The following is a 16,735-nucleotide window of genomic DNA, read 5'->3' on the forward strand; positions in this document are numbered from 1 at the left end:
CGGAACACAGCGCTGTGGTTGTCTGGACCTCCAACCCTGTAGAGAGGTATCTACGAACAGGCATGAGGTTGGCGCTACCTCTGTCGAGAGACTCCTCCAAAGACATTTAACTTCAAAGTACCAGTACATGATTTTACAGTGACCTGTAGCCATCATCACACCAATATTGATGCGGCAGCAAAAATATATGAAAATATGTGAAGACACAAGAGTGGATAAGAGTCACAAAATTCACAATAAAAGCTGAATACATCAGCAATCAAAGGAATGCCAGTTACAAAGCTGGACACCTTAGTATACAGGACAGTCTAGGTGACAAGCAGTAATATGAAGATACCTGACCTCATCACTTCTGTAGACATGTGGGCACTGTTGTGATGGAAATTTCCACACAAGTTGGAACAACTTCTTCAGCTGGACCTCACACAGCCTCGTCTTTCTGTCAAAAATCGACAGTAAAGGCATTAAGGAGTAATGCAGGATAAGTTAAAAAAACTGAAAGAATTAGGACGATCAAAACACCCCCTACACTTTGTTATATGTCTGAAGAATCAGGGTCTAACTAGTTTTGTGTCCTGTGTGTTCAGAATAGTTTGGGTGGATCCTAGGCATGAAAATGGGAGTCCGAGGATGACCGCAGTGACCAACTTACATCTACAGACTGGCAACATGTGGCACACTTCGCTGGACACCATGACATGTATAACATTTTGCATGGGCTGAATGAACAGCGGGACAGGACAGTCGGAGCTTTGACTGTAAGTCTTATTACACGTTCAGTTTTAAATGAAATTAGGAGAATATCAATTTTGTCTAACATTAATCTAATTTTCAAACACTTTTGGTTTATCTCCTAATTAAACATTTGTAAAAGGGGGTGCTAGGGTCCTAAAGCCTAAAGGCTAAAGGTTTTCTCCCAAGGACCCTGAACATTAGTCTTTCAACAGTCTTTCAACAGTCTTTCAACAGTCTTTCAATATTCTTTCAACAAGGACCTCTTCACTTTCATGCTTAATTTCAAACACAGATAGGTATTTCTGTTTTAATAGAATGGGTAACGTGGATGTGGCAATACAGACCTGCTTGGATCAGCTTGGCACACAGCTTGTCATGGCCTCTGTGGGCAGCTATGCAGAGGGCAACAAAAGCTCTCTCCTCGTACCAAGCTCTTCGAGATCTCTTTATCATGTACTCACTGTTGGGTGTCTTATAATCACTCGGATGAGTCACACCCAGACTGAAGACCTGTTCAAAAAACAAATAACCATCTGATAGATACTATATATATAATACTGCCATAAACTTCACCCCTATACCCCAGACACAAGGACAACTGTCACAAGCGTGTAATGTCTGACCCTTTCCCCATGTTGAAGAATATTGACAAAAAGCATACCTTGTACTTACTTACCTTTTGTTGAAAAAAAACAAAACTCCATTGCAAACATAAGACATAAATACAACATATATCCCCGTCTTATGGGTTTTCGGACGCTGAAGAAACATTCATAGTTTTCTCGCTTATCACATGAACAACTGTAAAACATCTCATTCACTTATAGGCTAAAAGACAACTTTATCTGAAAAACAAGCTATCATCTGAGTATTTACCATTTCTGTGTGACGCCACACCCCACGTTATAGTGCAAGTATTCGTGATAGAAAACATATGATGTCCGAAAACATATGATGCTGCTGAAAGCTCTGACCGAAAACAGGACAATTCGTGACGGTTGTCCGGTTTTCGATAACATTTTTCTGAGTGTTTTTTTTTAAATCTTTGATTACATTTTTACGAGGAAGATGATTTTTCCCGAGGACGACTGTTTTAAAAAACGTGATTTTCCACGTTTACGCAGAGATTTCACATCCCTGCAAGCTGCTACTGTAGCACTGTTACCTTGTTTACAGATGTCCAACTGCAAACTAGTACACTTAAAACAAACATTGTGTATATCATTGAAATTTGATCATATTGAATATCAAATCATATCAAATCATACCTTTTAATTTTTAATACCATTGTGGTCTTAAGGCCAGACACTGCACCTTACAGTTGACAAAATGCTTCACAAGTATTTGTTAGTTTTAATTGGTTACAACTTTGAGGTATACATATTAACAATTGAAATAGAGTCTTTTCCAGGTGATGTTGCCACCGGTTGCCATGGAAACATCCAAGATGGCCGCCGCAAGCCTGAAAAAGATGGAAATTAGATTCAGTTTTTCTCTAAGACCAATAAAGATATTTATAAAATTTCAGTTGTATAACAAAGCTTGTATGGTGTTGGGTGCAATGACAGAAAGAAAAATTAAAAAAAGACTGGCATATATTTTTAAAATATTTTTTCAAAATTTCCCATTTTTTAGGTTGATTTTTACCCATAATTTATTTTTTAAAATCAAAATGGCCAACAAATTTCAAAAAGTCTCTCTGTTATTGCGTAAAGTAATCCTCTGCCTATATGTACACTAAATTTCATCCAAATCGGGCCAATAACGGTTGAGATCTATGTTCACTAAGATCCAAAATGACGTTAATGGAGAAAATGAGGAAATAAGTTTGTATATGGTTTTCTTCCTTCAGCACCTATTAAACAGTTACAAAATCTTAGTTTACTGATGGGATGTATTCAAGATACATAAAACAATGCATGTACAAAGAAATAACAGGACTTAAAACTCCCCAGCACCATACAACAAGCCTTCAGCTGCCTCAACATGAACTCGGTCCCTTTTTTTTAGCCTCCCACTTTGCACTACGTTCTATCTTAGATGTCTCCTGGCTTTGTTTCCTTGCTTTGAGGGTTCTCACATTATCAAGTCTTTCAATAGAAGTTGCTGTTATTTCATTAGCTTCTATTGCAAGCTTGTTCATTACCTGAGTAATGTGACATGTACCCTCATTGAACGAAGCTATTGCAGACGCCACTGCCCGATGCAACCGCCTTGCACCCAAAAAGACGGTCTTCGGACAACGGGACTAGATCACGGAATGCACGCATTCATTAGCATTCTGTGTCTTGCCTTTCACCATCCTCTTAAGGAGGTTTTCATCAGACATTCTTTGATACACAGGTACCATCTTTTCTGCAATTTCTGCATCGAGACAATGTCTGATGTTGACAAAACTTCCTTAGTATTTTCAACAACAACCTGTGAAAGAATGTTTTGTTTTTGTTGTAATGTCTTAGGATGGAGACCTTCCATTCCAAAAAACAGACAAAACCGTTTCATTGCAGCATGACCAAGTCCTACCTCTGACAGAGCATAAAACTGTCATTGACCTGAAAGGGATTGGTACCAGATTGATTACCTGACCTTTGTGAAGTGTAATTTTTTGCAACACACATCTGACAGTTTTGACATGTCAACATAACGTTTACAGCAAATCCAAATCTATCAAAATTGTCACTCTTTTCAAACAACAAAAGACCCCTGTTCGTGACATGATAGGCATTCAATCTCTTGAAAAAAAAAATTCATTTGTCTCATGTCAATAGACATCCATTGAGGTTTTGGTTCATCATTGTCAAGCACGGGAGATTTGATATTTTCAGCAGCTTTAAATTTTGATAGTTTTATGTCGCTGCGTGAAGTTGCATTCAATAAAAAAGAATTCTCACCTTCATTGTCTCCAACGGGCATGTTTTCCCCAACGGCGTGGTCCCCGGATGATTCCGATGCATCTAAAACGTCCAAGCTGTCAGAATCTGACACGGGGATGATCGCGCTGTCAACACGGGTCGTAACTCTAACACCGCATTTCGAACGTGCCTGCTTCAACTGACTTGCCCTTCGCCTCCTATTCTAACCATTGGCGTGTTGTGACACGTGTTTTGACCTCATTTTAAAAAAATACAACAATTTTCAGTTAAGAAAATATCAAAAACGATGTTTGCCTGTCAATCTTTCGCAAAGCAGCCGCCATTTTGTATACCTACCGGAAAAGACCGGTGTTTTGTTGCTAAGCCGAATGTTGCATTGTGGGATACGTTTTACTTTATTTGGATCGAACGAATATTCCCGAATGTTGCATTACGGGATATTTCTCCTTAAATGGTAATTTACGTACGATTGACTCGCGGGAAAAACCGACGATAGCCTCACGTGGAATATCTATTTTTAGAATGTTTTTGCACAGAAAGATGGCGGAAACGATCAGCTTTCTATCGATGTATAACATGAAGGGGTTCGTTACAGCTGCGGGGGCGTTGTCATGGGTGAAAGTTCAGGGTTTTCCACATTGATTACGATCATATTTAAAAACAATACCACACATTATGATTTAAATAACGTTTTTTATTCAGTAAATATACACAATATCGTAAAAAACATGTTGCATCACAAAGTACATGTATTATATATGCGAAAAAAATCAAAATCTCGATTTTGACATATTGAAGCAATTATGTCAATTTAAGGTGCCGTGTCTGGCCTTAAACTTGGTTTTAGTAATCATAATATTAATAAGAAATGATAAGTGTTGAACTGTTCTTCACATTTTCTTGGGGGCCCGGATGGCCCATTCATTAAAGTACCGCAATTGATTTTGAAGAGCTGCATCCCTTGGGAACGCCAAAAAACTATGATTGTGGGTTCCAATCCTGGTTCACACCCATTATGTTTCTAGGTTTGTCAGCACCATGCTCATCCTCGTGGGTTTCACCGAAGTGGTAAATGTGTGAGAACTGCATCACTTCAGGCATTCCTCCCACACTAAGCTGACACGCCGTGACATGACTAGAATATTGTTTAAAGCGGCGTTTAACCCAACTCACTCACAGTTTCTTACCCATTCGTCATCATTTGCTGCTACTGCTTCCAGTAAATCTCTCCACTGAGACCACACCCTCAACAGAAGTGTCGCTCCAGGTACAATGTCGTTAGATCGTATATCCATGTGTTCTAGCAAGTCTCCTACAACATAATATTGAAGCAAGTAGAGTAGTCAGTGCCATCTTTGAGTCCACTACTCGGAACATGTCATGTGGAATCACCTGCAATTTAAAGATTTAAAGCTTAACATGCTAAAATTATTGGCTTTTTCTACTACAAGATAATCTTTCTAGGGTTTGCTAAACAAGGTGCTGATAGAGATAAAAACTGACAGTGACTTAAGTAAAGCCAACACTGGTACTGAAAAGGGATGCAACTAATAACTGTTAAATCACATGTAGGAAATTGGGTAATTTAGTAAGCAAGTGTACTTGTCTGGTTCAAGGGACATTTAAAAATCCCATACGTTCTATATCAGTATGACCATGATGACTGGAAACTGTGTGCGTGTAGTCAATTGTTTCTGATGCATCGTTGTTGGGTCCAATGCCCTTATATCATTATTTCCCCTGATGTCTGATTCATGAACCGAAACACGGAGCTTGACAGGAGTGTCCTAGCCTGCTGATTCACAGTCAAATCCCACTGTATTAATTTTTATAAAACACAACTCAAAGTGATCTTGGTGATGCAAGTCAGAGTCTGGGATTCAAACCATTTTCCAAACTGAACTCTTCAAGGCCAGTGAACTCTACTGTCACTGGGCAGCCTCAAACTGGGAATGCTTATTACACTAACAACATATTAAATCGTGGAAGGCATTTACAATGTTGATTTGGTCATCTCTAGTATTGTCTGCCATGTCTAACAGCATTGACTAATACCATCTCAACATTTTTACTTAATCCTGCTTCCTCATAGTCAAAGATGATGATTATGTGTAGAATGTACTTTTTCCGGTTCCCATCTTTCTGTACTGTATATGTTGTTTGATAATTTTTCAATTCATGTCTTATGACCGTGATGACAAGGACGTTATAGGGTTGTGAACATGGTGATGGGGGTTTTACCACCACCTCCTCATCATAAGGTTTGATAGATTGGGTGTCAGGGGCATGGATAGGGGGATAGGCAAAGTACATGACTCCCATGATTATTTGATCACTTTAAAATATTATGTGTATCACATCATATTCAAAACCTTTTACAAAGGCTTATCTGAGATGATACATTGATGATATCAGGATAATCTAGAATATTTTCTTACCTTCATCAAGGTAACTTATCCTTTGCATATTTATTGGTATCCCTGTGGCAAATTCCATGTAATCCTTCAATTCAGATATTTTCATGTCACTGTAAACATTCTTCAGCGGAAATACTTCATCTGTGGCCTCAATTTTCACATGAATAGTATAAGTGTTTCTATCCCGACTCGAAAATTGAGATCTGCTTCTTGCTTTGTTCGCCATTGTGAAAAGGTCACTGCACAGAAACGATCGGCAACTGCCAAGTGGAGGTCTAATACAGGCGCAATTCAATAAATAAATACCTAGCATTCATGTTTTCCTCTATCACCAATTTCAGATATTTATATCTCTACAATGAATCAATTGTTACGTCTCTAAGACATGTTTTCCGATCTAAATCAAAGATGAAATTCTTCTTTCTGCTGTTCAATCCTAGAAGTCGGCCATATTGTTTATGTGTGACCATAGCTGTGGACATACCGCACTCAAAATATGAATGGATCTATCAAATAGTTTTTAGTAACTCAGAGGTTAAAAAACATACATGTATTAACACATATATTTCTGAAACTAACGGCGTGTCTTTTTCGTTTTTGTTTTATAAAAAAAGAAAGAGTCGTGACAATTTTATCGAGTAAAACTAAGTCGATATTTTGCCCCGGTACACACTGAACGGAAGTGTCCGGAATTTACGTAAAGTTTGGAGGTCGTGTTTTGGAAGGACATCATGTTTGCTGCAGCTTGCAGAAGAGTAGTTTCATCTGTTGTAAGTAATCGCAGAGATACAAATTGCAACTGTTTCGCATGAGCTATGCAGTTTTTCCCATCAAATAGGTTAAAGGGAATGGACAATGTCGTTTTAAACTACACGTACGAGTCTAGGAGTATTTTCTACCGATAGACATGTTTTTCGAATTGGTGCATTGATTTGTCATGTATACAAGGAAACCGCTTTCATGAAAAGTTACAGTGCATCTTACCATAATCATTTTTGACAAGACTGCGGTATGTCGGGTGTAGTTATTTGGGCATTTTAGGGGTTGTTACCCAATCTCTATATGAACCCTTGGATCCCCTTTCCGATGAGCACCCCTTGGAATCAGAAAAAGTTAGGCCAGTAAAGTACAGTACTCCCTAATGCAACACTACCAAAAGCCTATGTATACATGCAATATTAAAAGGCATTCAAATACTCAAGTGTTATACATGTATTGGAAGGTCTTCAATTTGCCCCTATTAAAAAACAAGCCTGTTTACTCTGCATATCGCTTCATTGTCTGCTTTGCTGTGCAGAGCTCAATTGTTTTGATTTGAGAATTGAATGTTGCATGTGACGTCATTATTTTATGCCTGATTTTAAAACATACTGAACGTTTAACATACTGTCCCTTTAACCCTTAATATGTCTGGAGAGGACATCCAAGTGCTACAAGTGGTATTTACAGGTAGCCACACTGTTTCAGTAACTAAGTAAAACCTGCTAAATATGTTTCGGTTGAATTTCTTTTCCTTCTCGTTGATGGAATATTATCCTTTCATATTCAGTCATCACTCCAAAGACCCGGGTTTGATTCCCCATATGGGTACAATGTGTAAAGCCCATTTCTGGTGTCCCCTGCCATGATATTGCTGGAATACTGCTAAAAGCGGCATAAAACTATACTCACTCATGTATTGTATCATGACATTACTATTATGACTATAAAGATAAGTACTGTATTGCACCAAGGTGTATAATGACAGTCCTACTTCAAAGAGTGTGATTAAAATGTTGACCTCTAAGCAAGGGTTGTTCGAATGGCCGGAGAATGTACATTTCAAGTTCACCTATCTCTATTTTAGCATGATAAGTGTGAGGTAACCTGGTCATTTATGGTTATAGGAGTACAAACAGAAAACAATACTATGAAAACATATGATAAAAATGTTGAAGACCACTGCATGATCATTTTCTGATATAATATTATCTAAAGAACATCAAGGATTCAAGAAAGGATTGAAATGAATTACGAGAAATGGGTTTATTGTTCATGTTGTATTTCGCATGGTTTTTTGGCACACATAAACCATGCCATGACCACTGACCTCATCACAGAGGAGTTAACAATATCTTGTTATTATATGTTATTTGCTGGAGATAAATCTTCTATGATTATAACAAGAATGGTTTTCATTCATTTTATTTTATCGCTTATCATGTTGTTCCATGCACATTTCACTATCATGACAAAGCAATTGATATAGACATGATAAACATGATAAACAACCGCTAAGTGAGTTGATGGATGACCATGATGACAATGTACATGATTTTCACATTCAGAGCCAGCAGGTCAGAAGCTTTCACCGAGCTGCTCCAGCATGCAGTGATCATTTATTTGTGGTGAGTTTACATTAGGTAACCATGGTTGTTATAACATAATGGATCATGTTATCCACACAGTAAATCAATGTGGTAATAATAAAATATGCAAATGAGATCACATGGGAGGAATTCTTTTTCATAAGCAGTATACATCATTGCGATGCCTACTTTCTCAATAAGAATTTTGTCTAACCATACCAATAAGATCAAAACTATTACATTTTATCTGTAGTCTCAGGACAATGAGGACTAAGTGATGAGTGGCCTAACCCTGATAGTCTATTTGTTGCAGCACCGGGATACACCCATCAACAATCCTGATATCAAGTTTGAATTCTCACAAGAGAATATAGATGTAAGTTATTACAGAAATGGTTCTATCATTAGTATCAAAAGGTGGTCAGGTAGCCTAGTGCTTGAAGCGTTTGCTTGTCACGCCGAAGACCCGGGTTTGATTCCCGACATGGGTGCAATGTGTGAAGCCCATTTCTGGTGTCCCCCGCCATGATATTGCTGGAATATTGCTAAAAGCGGCGCAAAAACAATATTCACTTACTCATTAGTATCAAGATTTAGATTAAACTCAATACTGTTTGATAACAAACTATTAGTGTTGATGATGATTGGTTAATTATGTTATCACATCAGTTTCTTGGAAATGTTTCTAAGGGTCGGAACCTCCTAATGTCATTGTTTCATATGTTGAATCTGCTCTTGTCTCTATTTATAAGCATGAAAAGAGGCTAAAAAAAGAGCAATATCGGCCATAAACTTTGTCTTCAGACATTATTCCTTTTTACGGGTCTATTAACAACTTATAATGCTCATATAAAGTCTAAATTTGTATATTATCATGGCAGAGGTGCAATGTCATAATTGCCAACTACCCTGAAGGTCATGAATCCGCTGCAGTGATTCCCATGCTGGACCTGGCCCAGAGGCAACATGGTAATTGCAGAGTTATGCCCCTTTGCTCAATAAGCATACATTTGACTTATGCCTGAGATCCCCTATGTGTTTTAACAATTTATGGTATCAACTATCAAGAGATAAGAAAAGAGCAATTAACAAGAACCTTTCAATCTACTAAATTTAACATAGGCCAATATCATATTGAGCATGTTTTATCAAGGGTTGCCTTTTTGACAAATGTGATGAACATTGATCATGTTGATACATTCCAGTAATCATATGGCACACATGTAATATAAGTTTCAGACACAAGCATGACAAGTGAAACACAAATTCATTGAAAAGATTTTTAAGAAAAAAATGCTATGGTAATGGTAATAATAGGACAGAATTTTGTCCCTTGAGAATAGGCAAGTTAAAGGCATATCATAATGAAGAGTAGAAGACCGTGGGAAAGGTTCTATCATGATATTTGTGTCTACAACGTTGTGTTCCAGGCTGGCTCCCTATATCTGCCATGCACACAGTGGCTGAAATGTTGAAAATGCCACGGATGAGAGTTTATGAGGTTGCTACATTCTACACCATGTTTAACAGGTGAGGTTGCTACATTCTACACCATGTTTAACAGTTGAGGTTGCTATATAGGTGAAGTTATTTCTTCATTTGCCCACAATGTCATTATTTTGAAACTAAATTGCACACTATGCATTTCTCCTTCTTCTTTTGATCCTGGTGTGGAAACGTCCTAAAACAAAGATTCTAGCCTAAAAAACCCATTACACCCAGTCACATCACATGGTCACCATCTCAACAATGGTACATGCACCACTGCAATCCCATGTGACCTGACCTTAAGTGACCTGATCACCTGCCACATCATTCTCTTTCTTATCGCGAACAGGCTGGTGTAACTGTCATTAGTGTCAATGCAGTGTGAGATAGCATAATGTGAAGATCTTTTTGGTCCCAATACCTGATCCAACCATCAATGGACCGCCTTCGTGGTAGAGCGTCCGCCCAGAGAGTGGAAGGTCCTGGGTTCGATCCCCGACCATGTCATACCAAAAGACGTTAAAAGATGGTACTTGTTGTTACCCTGTATGGCGCTCGGCATTAAGGGGCTACAACAAGGACTGGTCGGCTCGGAGTCCGTATACTGTGTCTGAGTGGGGTATTCATGTTAAACTGCGGCATGGTATCTCAGTGGGCTAGCACTATAAATCGGCATCAGTCCAGACTAGTACAAGCAGCCACACACACACATACATGTGCATGCACGTCGCTATATAAGTGCAATAATCTTGGACGCGACGTTAAACCCCATTTCACCTCACCTCCAACCATCAATGAGCCACCCTTTGTTTTGTGTTAGGTGTACATGCTGTAGTCTGTCACTTGATCCAGATTATCTTCTAATGATTCATCATGTGTTATAAGGAAAATTATCATGTATCAAATGAACATCTTTAGTTCAGGGGGCACGGGTGGCCCAGTCGTCTAAGGTGCCGCGATTCGCTGTGCAGAGTTGCGTCCCTTGGGCACGCCAGAAACCTATGATTGTGAGTTTGAATCCCGGTTCACCCCAGTTATGTTTCTAGGTTTGTCAGCACCTTACCCGTGCTCGTGGGTTTCACCGAAGTGGTAAATGTCTGAGACCTGCATCACTTCGGGCTTTCCTCCCACATTAAGCTGACACGCTGTGATATGACTGGAATACTGTTAGAAGCGGCGTTAAACCTAACTCACTATTTCGCGCTTTAGTGCATTTAAGGATTGACTGTGTATTTTTTTCGGTTCATTGAGGTATGAATCGAAAAACCGATTGCAAACTGTATGAATCTGCGTAGCGGATTCTTACAAAAGTTTGCACATCGGTTTTTCGATTCATACCTCAATGAACCGAAAAAATACACAGTCAATGCTTATAATTAAATTCAACAACGTAAAACATGTTTTATCTACAATAGTTTAACCCCAAACAGTTGCATATATCAAAACAGACAAAAATGACGGCATTGATGAACATTACAGGTGTAGGAATACATACAGTGGCGTGACATGAATCAGGTGATCGTTTAATTTATGCACATAACTTGACACGCCTACACAGTCAGTAGCCAATCAACGGAGAGTGGGATTAAAACAATGTTCATTTGACCTGTCAATTAAGGCAAGAGGCGAAAAGACTTGCAACAGTCAGACTGTAACGAACCGGAAGAAATATGTCCGAGAGAAGGCGGCTGTTTCAAATAACATGGTCATTTACTGCGTGATTCAAACATTACTTCTCTGATTACGGTAAAACAGTTGGAAAAAATGCTAGTTAGAAATGAAACGCGAAGACATGAAAGTTGAACCGAGGCGAGCGGGAAAAAAAACTGGCGAGCGAGCCTGCACGTTTGCTGTTTCATTCATTCTCGGCCTTCGGTTTCAAAGGGTAGATTGGACAATGAATATGCATGAAAGTCGCTAAATGTCCTGTGAATGACGATACACGTGAGCAGAAAGGGAATTCCCTCGACTGTAATATTGGGATTCCCCGACATTCCGCAGTAATAAAAGTAGTGCGCAGCGGTGGGCCTGGCTTAATTTTTTACATTCATTGGGAAATGAATGCAATAACACGTGACCAATTCAGCTAATCAGAATGCAGGAATTTCCATGAACACAACGAAAATTTAATTATATAATAATGAATGCTTTATATTTCCCAAGGGAGCCTGTCGGCAAGTACTTTGTGCAGATCTGCACCACAACACCCTGCCAGCTTGGAGGAGTCGGGTCTGATGTCATTTTAGAATGTATCAAGAAAAATTTAGGTAAATTTCTATATACCTGCAGGCTGTGGGACATATTGTATTGTGCCTTCTCTCTTTACATGTGATACAATATGTGTGTATGTCAATATGGCTGTGTAAGAATACTTAAAACTTTTCTCATGAAAACAGTATACACGAATACTCATCTTCAATTATCCAGTGTACTGTTTCTATGGGTGAAATGATACTGCAAGGTCATGATTCAAATATGTATCACAATATATAGGTCACGATATGATACATATCACAATAAGTACGTATCATATTGTGACCTATATGTGAAAAATATGATATGGAGAATTTCTGAGTATCACAAACATGTTGCCGTGTGTGGAATGTTGGATAAGTCTGTCATGTCTACTGTCTTGTGTTACAGTTTAACCATGTTAACGGTCCGTAAACTAATTAAAACAAAAACGATAAATGAGGAAAGAAGAAAATAAATCAAAATACCACCGTGTCTTATAGCCCCATTCAGCAATAACGTATATCACAAATTGTTGTCATGCATGCCCACACACAAGATAGTAAACTCAAATTGACAGCATTTTTAAATAATTGGTCAGGGTCTTGGCTATCATGACATTGAATTATAATTTATTTATTTTATTACCTACTGACCATATGTTTACATAACACAAAAGACTAAAAAGTAATTTGAAAGTGTGGGGTAGTTTTTGTTTTGTTTTCTTCTTTTTTTGACCACTAATGTCCAAGTTTCGAAAGAGAATCTGTAAACCAACTAACAGGAAGAAAGAGACCTTATCTATTGTATGCACAGGTTTTGTATGGTGAAAAATAAGGTACGTTCAGCAGAATGTTTTTGGGTTTGGAATCTATAAGCTCAATTGCAATCTCATTGAAATCAGATTAGGGGTGAGTCACCGGGTGACTATTGAGGCATTTTTTACTATTGCGATACTATTGCGATAGTGGCCCTACTATTGCGATACTATTGCGATAGTTTTCACTTGCAATTATAGCAGGCTTAGCAGCATATATTTCAGCATTTTGATTGACACCATCAAAATAATTATAACTTTCTGATACTATTTGTAAAGAAAACAAGAAATGAGAAGAAAACAAGTTCAAATTGACCTCTCAAAAACATTTTAATACAAAATTTCACTTCATGTAACTTGTAAAGTCTTAGGTTACTGCAGTGTTTTAGCACCAATGTGAATGAATGTGATTGAATGACTAGAATTTGACTATACTAACTGTCAAACTAATTGTCACATTGGCATTCACTGAATGACTAAATGCAATTCAACATATCAATTAGGAAACAAAGTTGACAAAAACTGACATGTGGCGTCCGCCATCTTGTCAATGTTGCCTAGCGACGAGTAGCTAAGGGACGTAATTCTAAATCAAGCAGACAAAGTAGTGCAATCAAAAGGAAAGCACGACAGAGGTTAGATGATCATAGGAGTTGTTTCTATGTTTTTTTAAGAAAGTAAATGTACCAAACAAATTAACTATTGAAACTATCGATAGTTAGACAAACTATCGCCAATAGTATCGATTGTTTCAAGTTGCAATCGATAGTGTACTATCGTGAGACAAGCAATTGCAATCAATCAATAGTTTGATGTATCGTTACACTACTAAAAGTGATTGTAACTTTATGGTAGCGCTAAGATCACTTCATGTGGAATATATACTGACGTCAGTGTACAACCCCCAACACATGTGTTATCCATGTACCTGCAGGTATCGATGTTGGTCAGACAACTAAAGATGGGATGTTCTCTCTGATGGAGGTGGAGTGTCTCGGAGCCTGTATCAACGCTCCCATGGTACAGATCAACGATAACTACTATGTACGTGGGTGGCAGAGAAGTGACTCTTCTAGTGGCTGTATAATGTTGTACTAAAAAGCCTGATATAAGTGTAGCAGGGCGTGGAGTCATCCCACAGATGACATCCTTACCTTATCAGCTTGCTGACGGGATTAACCTCTTTGGTCATATGGACAAGGCGTCCGACCTCTGATCAGAAGGTCTGTGGTACGAATCCCATCACGGGACTTGGAAATTTTATGGCCGCTACATAAGCGTGATTGGATTGTCACTGGACCAATTACTACCATATTTTGCAGGGTGTCACAATTTGCTATAGATAATCAGACAAAGTTGTCATCATGTTTTCTTTAATGTGATTAGTGATTAGGATTTGGCATTGTTTTCACAATATTTCAGTTTGAGTTAATCTACAGTATATGCATGTAATAAAATCAGCATTAGAAATTGGCACTAGTCCTACAGTCCTTGCCAAACTGCCCAATATTTGAGGTGTCATAAGGACTGGTAGAAATTTGCAATTATTAAGGGTTTTGCTATATGTTATCATTATAAGGACTAGTTTATGAAAACAGTTAGTTTCTATCATTGGAAATGTTGCTGTAGTCAATGGTAGCAGGTCCCTGTGGGGATTCTGGGTTAGAATTGGTCCCTGACAACCTATGTAGGTCACGAGAGGTGACTTAGTGGATGGCATGTCATTGTAGGGCGTGGATAGTTGCTCACAATTTCAATCACTGGATTGTGTGGTCCAGATTTGATCACCTACAGGCCGCTGTCATATAGCTGCAATAATGCTGAGTGTTGGGTTAAGACATACATGCACGCAAACACACGCAAATGATACTGACATGTCTTGTATGCTGGACATATGTCTGAGTTTGTTTTTTATGTTTGTTACAGGAGGACCTGACAGTTGCTGACATGGACAAAATACTGAATGAAATCAAGTCAGGCAAGATGCCGCAGGCAGGGCCTCAGTAAGTACAAGTCTGTCAAACGTTAATGACATTAGAGATTACTCCTCAAAATGGCCTGAGGATCTATTGGGCACATGTCATCAAAGGTCAAGGTCATGAAACAGAAAAAACCCTGAAGTTACACCTAAAAAAAAGTATTGGTGCATTTCTCTGTGGTTTACGACTTCTCTGGGATGGGGCACTTTTTAAAAACATTGTTTTACATTACCTGACGCTACACCTATAGCACTGTGTAGCTTCAGGTAAGTATAAAAACATTGCATTTAATCAGAAATGCTCATGTTTTACCTTACCTGACACTACACAGTGCTATAGGTGTAGCATCAGGTAAGTATAAAAACATTGCATTTAATCAGAAATGCTCTTTTTGATTTTACCTCTAGCATGTCTACAGCCAATAATCCTAATATAATCCTACCACATCAAATGTTGATGCTAGATCTATCAAAGGTCAAGGTCACAAGGGTAGACACCATTGATTATGTCCAACTTGTTGCTGATCATTTCAGACAAGACATTTCTGTAAAATAACTAGCTTTAAGGATAAAACAACTAGCCAACCCAGGTTTTCACTAGCCTTTGACTAACAGAGAAGTGGCCATATCTATCCCTGGGTCATCTTTGAGATTATAGTGAAGCATGATTGTATGTGTTGTGCATTTACTTGAGACTTGGCAGTTGTATCTTAAGAAGTTGTTATGATTGAGGTCAAGGTCAAGAAATAATGTTGTATTATGCGACTTCGGAAGCATTGAAGAAATGGCAGTGATTCAAGGTTCTTACTTTGGCCTGTGTGCAGGAGTGGACAGGATTGGCGCTTTTCCTCAGAGCCTAAAGGAGGGCTGACAAGTCTGACAGAACCCCCAAAAGGACCTGGCTTCGGCTTGCAAGAGGGGCTATGAGTGGGTGTGTAGATGGTGATATGGAGTGCACTGACATTAAAACTGAGCTGCCGACCATCAACAGAACCTGTTGAATCGAGGAGATACAGGCAGTTGTTTGTTTATTGTATGATAGAAAATAATAAATATTGTGAATATTTTCTAGTTGCATTGATCTTTTTTTCAATCTGCATCAATACTTCAGGGGTATGTATGTTCCTCTGTCACCCATGACATCTGTCGTGTAGTCTCTGTAACCGAGGAATCAGGCAGATGACTTGTTCCAGTGGGAGGAAAACCAGCGCTTACACCAAAGAGCATTCGGACATCAATATTTCTCTGCAACCACGTGACATAAACTTGCGTGCCCTACTATACACCTTGCTTCAATGTCAGGCAATGGTAGAGTTTGTGAATGTCCATGCCATTTGACATCTGTCATTTATACACCATGCCCAATTACCTCACTAAAATAGACATAACTTTTACACCGCATGTCTGCCTATGTCTCCACAGGTGATGGAGGAGTGAGTGAGTGAGTGAGTTTGGTTTTACCCTGCTTTTAGCAATATTCCAGCAATATCATGGCAGGGGCACCAGAAATGGGCTTCACACATTGTGCCCAGGTCTTCGGCATGACGAGCGATCGCTTTAACCACTAGGCTACCCGACCGCCCCTGGTGATGGAGGAAGGTAGTGTATGCAAACTGGAAGTATTTATAAAGTGTTTCAATCAACCTTCAGCAGTGTTTGAAATAAAATAAATTGCCAAGCTGCCATCAGGACCCACAGACTTAAGAAGCTGCGGGCCCTGACTCAACTCTTCAGGCCCTCATTTATAAAAATTGTAACAAATAAATCGACACATAGATTTACTGCCTAAGGGCCCATACAAATCTGAAACTATGGGCCGGCACCAGATCTACCTGTCACGGGCCTAC

The 16,735-nt window shown here is 38.8% G+C and overlaps 2 protein-coding genes across 2 annotated transcripts in view; one reads left to right on the plus strand and one right to left on the minus strand.

Annotated features, from left to right (window-relative positions):
• LOC139454454 (ankyrin repeat, SAM and basic leucine zipper domain-containing protein 1-like) overlaps positions 1-6,459 on the minus strand; it is a 30,628-nt gene extending 24,169 nt beyond the window's left edge. Inside the window, exons 1-3 of the mRNA XM_071236165.1 lie at positions 6,047-6,459; positions 4,796-4,920; positions 1,080-1,245 (exon numbers count right to left, since the gene is read on the minus strand). Of these exons, the coding sequence (XP_071092266.1) occupies positions 1,080-1,245; positions 4,796-4,920; positions 6,047-6,338 (583 nt within the window). The 5' untranslated portion in view covers positions 6,339-6,459. The remainder of the gene's footprint in view (positions 1-1,079; positions 1,246-4,795; positions 4,921-6,046) is intronic.
• A 243-nt stretch (positions 6,460-6,702) lies between these two features.
• On the plus strand, positions 6,703-15,955 carry LOC139454453 (NADH dehydrogenase [ubiquinone] flavoprotein 2, mitochondrial-like). Its single transcript, XM_071236164.1, has 9 exons — positions 6,703-6,795; positions 8,353-8,412; positions 8,687-8,749; positions 9,255-9,342; positions 9,804-9,903; positions 12,025-12,128; positions 13,845-13,954; positions 14,837-14,913; positions 15,713-15,955. The coding sequence occupies exons 1-9, from the start codon at positions 6,757-6,759 to the stop codon at positions 15,813-15,815; spliced, it is 744 nt and encodes a 247-aa protein (XP_071092265.1). The 5' UTR covers positions 6,703-6,756; the 3' UTR covers positions 15,816-15,955.
• The last annotated feature ends 780 nt before the right edge of the window (positions 15,956-16,735 follow it).

This window comes from Haliotis cracherodii, unplaced genomic scaffold (genome assembly GCF_022045235.1).
Source record: "Haliotis cracherodii isolate W230 unplaced genomic scaffold, xgHalCrac1.p SCAF_10, whole genome shotgun sequence".
Classification (NCBI taxonomy): Eukaryota; Metazoa; Mollusca; class Gastropoda; order Lepetellida; family Haliotidae; genus Haliotis; species Haliotis cracherodii.

Excerpts from the sequence above, each read along its gene's own strand:
- LOC139454453 (XM_071236164.1), top strand. The coding sequence starts at position 6,757 with ATGTTTGCTGCAGCTTGCAGAAGAGTAGTTTCATCTGTT. Across the intron at positions 12,129-13,844 it reads ATGTATCAAGAAAAATTTAG|GTATCGATGTTGGTCAGACA; the intron begins GTAAATTTCTAT and ends ATGTACCTGCAG. Across the intron at positions 14,914-15,712 it reads ATGCCGCAGGCAGGGCCTCA|GAGTGGACAGGATTGGCGCT; the intron begins GTAAGTACAAGT and ends GCCTGTGTGCAG.